This window comes from Corvus brachyrhynchos, unplaced genomic scaffold, assembly GCF_000691975.1.
Source record: "Corvus brachyrhynchos isolate BGI_N302 unplaced genomic scaffold, ASM69197v1 scaffold376, whole genome shotgun sequence".
Lineage (NCBI taxonomy): Eukaryota > Metazoa > Chordata > Aves > Passeriformes > Corvidae > Corvus > Corvus brachyrhynchos.
This window is the reverse complement of record NW_008238966.1, coordinates 393,884-399,544: the sequence shown is the minus strand read 5'-3', so window position 1 is coordinate 399,544 and position 5,661 is coordinate 393,884. Positions and strand designations below refer to the sequence as shown.

The following is a 5,661-nucleotide window of genomic DNA, read 5'->3' as shown; positions in this document are numbered from 1 at the left end:
GAATGACCTGGGGCAGCGGGAACGACCTCCTGGCGCGGGCTGGCTGGGCCAGAGCCGGTTCCCGTGCCCCTGTCTGTGCCTGTGCTCATGGCTGTGTCCATGCCCTGGTGGTGTTTGTGCCTGTGCCAGCCCTGCCCACCTCCCTCTTCCCACACCACCACTCCCCAGCAGGACCTTCCCCAGTGCCCACACCAGGCAGTGGGTGTCCACTGGATGAGGGTACAGCTACTCCAGGGAACCACGATTTCCTGCAGGCCCCTCACCCCAACTCCTCCCACCACCCCATCTCTCCATCACACCTATGCAGGGAGAGCAGCCAGAGACGGGAGCTGTGTGCCACACAGTGTTTTATTGAGGTGGGGTGGGGGGTCAGGCAATGGGGATCAGCCCAGAGCACCCAGGGGTGCCACTACTGCGCCCTGCGGGCCATCAGCATCTCCCGGATATTGTCTTCTGCTTCCTTCACGCTCCGCTCCAGGTACGACTTCTTCTGCTGCAAGGCAGAAACCAGAAGAAAATCAGGATCCCCCCCCAGCCCTGCCAGCACACACCTGGGTACCAGGGCCCAAAGCTGCCCAGGCAGAGCTGTGGGTGCTGGCTGGGGCACCCACCGCACTGCAGGTGTCCCATGTGGGGACAGCAGTTACACATTCCCAGAGGCACAGGGGCAGGTTCATGTTTACACAGACTGAATTTTGTTCCCCCCTGAAACCTCAGAGCTGCGGGGGCTGTTGCAACAGCGGCACTGCAAAAAGTGGGAGCCATCTACCTCAGCAAGGAAGGAAATCAAATCAGATCCTATAACTCTTGCAGCCTAGAGAGGGACTGACACGCCAAGGCCTCCTGATGGAGGCACAGCAAAACCCTTTTTCCTTGGGCACAAAAGGTTCTTTTTCCTAGCTAGGCCATTTTCTAACCCTATATCCTCCTTTCTATCAGAAATTCCCTGGCATCATCACCAAATACGTGTTTCCTTAATCATCTGTAATTAGACTGGGCTTGGCAGGGAAGCAGCCCCAAGATGTGCATCCCAAGATAGGAATTCAGCATGCAGTGTTTTTTCCTGCTAGTCTGGGTGCTCCTCTGTGGCTGGAAAAATCAGTGCTTGGCTCTTTGGACTATTTTCTCTGGGTTTCCAAACAACAGACACAACAGTCTCCTCCGGCGTTGCTGTGAGCACAGGCTCCCGTGCTGCCCATGTAGAGCCCTGCTCTGGGCCATGCCAGCTACCAGTGAGCACTGGCAGGATTGTTGTTAACTTCCAGGAGTCCAGGCCTCATCCCAGAGCATCCTGCCAGAGGCTCTACCAGTCACCTCCCCAGTGCCAGGAGCCCAGTTCAGCAGCAGTGGCCCCCAAAGCCCACCCAGCCCAAGGCCAGGTGAAGGGCAAGAACTGCTGATGCTGCCCTGAGAGCCTCGCCCTGACTTCCGTGAGCCCCTGAAACTGTGGTCCTGTAATGCTGAAAATCCATTAGCCCATGGAGCAGTCCTGCTGCCACCACTGCCCCTCTGTCCCCTTGCCATGGCACAGCTGCTCACTCAGCTGCAAGGCCCATCCCAGCTCTGCTTCTAAAGGCTGAAGGGTTTGTATTTAAATACTAAAGGCTGCTCGTGACAGCCAGGGCCAGGGTTATGGCTCAGGGTTCCTTGTCCCTCTCTGTGGTCCCCAGGCACATAGGGTCCCTTTCGCTTACAGGAACTGCTTTTGAGGAAACCACAGGGAGAAGAAGAGCAGCCACAGGTTCCCAGTGCCAGTGACTCAGTGACTCAGGAGCAGGGCTCTGTCACCGCCGTGCTGTCCCCACGCTGCCCGCACAGACGTCGAGGGATTTCACACATAGGGAACTGAGTCTGAGGCCAGCAAGAGGAGACAGGCCCAAAAAACCCGCGTGGCTCTGAGCTTCACCTCGCTCTGCTGACCAGAGGAGAGTGGCAGCAGTAGAGCTGACTTCTGGGGGGTCATTTTTTACTAAAGTTTTTTTGAACACCATTAAATTAGTGCATGAAATGGTCCTGCCCTCCTGTCCTCTCCCCTGGCCCCGTCTCCTGCTCCCACCAGGCAGCAGGAGACACTTCCAGAGAGCAGCTCTCCACAGGCAGGCTGTGCAGCAGGACTGGGAGAGCCCAGGAGCTGGCAGGCTGCAGCCACGGCTCCATGTTCCTTCCAGCGGAATTTCAGACATCCCATTGGGAAGCCTTGCTGGCCCCACTTCCACGAGGACAAGGGACCTTGACGCAGCAGAGGAGCACCCACGTGGACCCACACTGCCCACCCTGCACAGTGATAGGCTCTGCCCTCCCCATGCAAGGGGCCTGGGTTTAATGCCATTTCTGCACTTAGGCAGCACCTGCAGCCCCAGGCAGGGCAGGATTCAGGGAATTTTTCTTTCCCTCACTCTCCTTGGTCACCTAATTTCTGAAGCACAAGAATCTGTGCTGCTGCCAGTACTCCCTCCCAGAAGCAGTTTCCAGGGAGTCCCATCCCTGGGCTCCAGGAGCATCCTTCGAGCATCAAGGGGAGCCCTGCACCCGCAGCTGGGGGGCTGCAAACTCCCCGAGCTGTCCTGCAGCCAGGCAGTGCCGGAGCCAGCACAGGGGCTGGCTCCCACTCCAGCCCACAGCCCGGATCATGAGCAAGCGAGGAGCAGACGGGCGCCACATTTTCCGAGACACATGGCAGAAGCGAGGTGTTTCTTCCCCAGGCAGGGAGAACTGCAGCCCGGCTTCTGCTTCGGTAATCACCGGAGAAGGAGCGGGAGCCTGCGTGCAAACCCCTCCTCGCTGCGATTACTGGGGTCTAGACAGGAAACTCCGTCTCTCCCGGGGAGCAGCGCCGAGCGAGCAGCTGACACACGCTCTGCCTACTCACAGCAGGGCCCAGAGACACGGCAGCGCAGCTCTGAAGTCATGCTGGAGGCTGATCCGGTCCAGCCAGACCTGCCAGGCTGGTGGTATCTGTTCCCTGAACGCCACCCTGCACCCCAAACCCCACCTCCAGCTTCCAACTCACAGCTTTCATTTGCACTCGCAGCCCTAGTTAACCCTATGTCCTCTGAGCCCCTGGCTTGAGCCAGCCTGTGGCTGCTGGGCTTCACCTCAGCACCCGCTGAGCTGATGCATTTCTCTGGGAAAATGTGTTTGCTGCTGCAGGTGATCATCCTCTGCTACCTGTGCCATGGCAAGTACAGCCTGTGGGAATTCCCAGGGCAATGCCAAAACTGTGCTGCTGGTTCCGGTCCCTCGTGAAACCAAAGAGGGCCGCTGCTCTCTGAAGCCTCTGGTTTCACTTCTAAAGCTGTAGCTCCAGTGCTCACCAGTCTGGAGCCCAAGGGGACATGGCAGCAGCCCAAGGGGACATGGCAGCACAGTGGCCCTGCACCTCTGGCTTTGGTGGCTGCATGACCTGTGAGCTGCTGACCCAGAGCTCCTACTCACTCGCCACACCAGTGCCCTAAACTGCCCTCACCCTCCCCCAGCTCCTGTGGGCCTCTGGACAGGTAAGGTGGGTGCCCAAACTGGCCCCAGATGCCACTGCCTGAGCCACAGAGCTCCAGGGAAGAACAGAGAAAGGAGACTGGCTTTGAGAAGGCATCAGGGGGAAGTTGCCACATGACACTGAGCTCCCAGAAAAGCCCCAGCTTCCGGCTGACAAGCAGGGCCAGGCTCCACAGCAGTGACCTGGCGTGCTGCTGTCCCCCTGCAGTCTCGCCAGGAGTGTGGCAAGGCAGTGACAAGGAAACCTGGAGGGCACGACAGGAAGCAGCTGGTATCAGCCAAGGGCTCCAACCACAGCAAGGGCCGTTCCCCCTCCTGGTTCACAATTCCCACAGCCACTTGCTAGAAAATTATTTTACAAAACTCTCTTGTGGGGTGTTACTGAAACTTATTTCAGAGGAACAGCCTCTGACCAACAGTGCCAGGCCCTGCCAGCCCCCGTCACTCCCGGACAAAGGTCAGTGCATTCCCATGACCCAGGCACAGTTCACTCACAGGGAGGGATGACCCAGGGCTGCAGGTCCCATCAGTGCTGGAGAAGCTTCTCCCCCACAGAGCAAGGAAGGGGAGCTGGAGGCTGCATGGAAGAGGGCACGTGGGAAGGTAGCAGGATTTGCAGCCACACAGTTCCAGGTGGACAGCACGCTTCACACACATTCCAAAACGGAGCCCGCTGACCTGCTCCAGCCCAGGACAGGCTCTTGCATCCTCACTTCTTCCTGCCACAGGCCACCCACCAGTTCTCATCCACTCTCTCCTCTACAGTGACAGCCCCCTGATCCCCCTTCTGAACCACACAGAAAGTGCTCTGCCACCTGCACTGGGACACGAGACCGACACACAGCCGCTGCCACAGCCCAGCAAGGTCTGGGCCATCTGCAGAACACTGACAGGGTGCAAACCGACAGAGGATGCCCCCTAAAAGCCAGTGCAGTCAATGCCTCCCAGCCTGCAGTTTCCTAATTCCTTTAAGCTAATACCACTCCCAACAACAGTTCCTTCCCCAGGCAGGAAGGGCTGCAGCACTTGGGAACAAGACAAACCACAGCCCTGATGATCTGTCTCAAAACTAGCCCCAAAGGAAGTGTTCTCACTGAAATCTGCTTTCTGGTAACAGAATTGCCATGCTAATAGCTGTCTGGCACCAGGATGGAGGGCAAGATCCCTCCTTGGGCAGCAGAGCCAAACCCACCAGCTGGGCCTCCCAGCACATCCTGGGGGCTCAGAAACTGGACTTTGCACCTCTCCTACCCCTGAGCATAGATGGGTCACCAACCTGGCCCATATTCTCCCCTGCCAGCTCTCAGGAGCCTTCTCCACTCCAAGGCTTCCTGCAGCCTTCCTAAAATACGTGTGTGGGGCAAGGGGTGAACTTGTGTGTGGTTTGGTACAGCTACATGGACTAAAAACACCCTGTGCCATGTCACCAGACGTGCAGCCAAAAATGGGACTGACCACTCACACAGCCCCATCTGACAGACAATCACATCCAGCTGCCAGGAACCCTTCCCAGGAGGAAGGGTGGCTGTACAGCTGACAGCTCCGCAGACAAAGCTGCCCAGCCTGGCAGGGAAAGCACCACCAGCCCCAGCCCTGCCTGCAAGGAGAAGGGAGGGCAGGGCACTGATACACAATGGGCCTGGTGGGACGCACACCTGTGGGGGGCTGCAGGCAATGGCTTTGGGGGGAGCAGGCAACAGCTCTTGGGGGGTTCCACCAGCCCCAGCTGCCTCTGTGTTTTGCTGGCATAGGAAGCGCAGGCTCCTGGAAGCACCAGCTTGGCCGGCCCCAGCCAGGGGCTGTGCAGGCAGCGCCACGAGCCAGCCCTCGCCGTGCACGCTCCTGACCAAGGCGTGCTGGCGTGGCCAGCCTGTGCCCTGGCACGGGTGGCTGCAGCCAAACAACGCTGTAGGACTCGCCCCTGCCACCACCCCGCTCCTCGGCTCTCCCTTGCCCTTCACTCCCCATCGCGAGCAGCGCCTGCTCCCTGACCAGCTCTGTGCTGTTTGCTTTTGGCAGCAGCTGTGGAAAGACTAGATTGAATGCAAATACAATTACAGCTCACGCCCTGAAGAAGAAAAGGAGCTGTGGTTAACAGAAGTGGCCCATGGCCTTTTGACACGGCGGGAAGTCACCTACTGCTCCAGCCTCCCACCTCCCTCCCCC

General features: G+C 58.6%; 1 protein-coding gene across 1 annotated transcript in view; it reads right to left on the bottom strand.

Moving 5' to 3' along the window:
* Positions 1–329: 329 nt before the first annotated feature.
* PFDN1 (prefoldin subunit 1) overlaps positions 330–5,661 on the bottom strand; it is a 31,674-nt gene continuing 26,342 nt past the window's right edge. Inside the window, exon 4 of the mRNA XM_008637149.2 lies at positions 330–493. Within this exon, the coding sequence (XP_008635371.1) occupies positions 410–493 (84 nt within the window). The 3' untranslated portion in view covers positions 330–409. The remainder of the gene's footprint in view (positions 494–5,661) is intronic.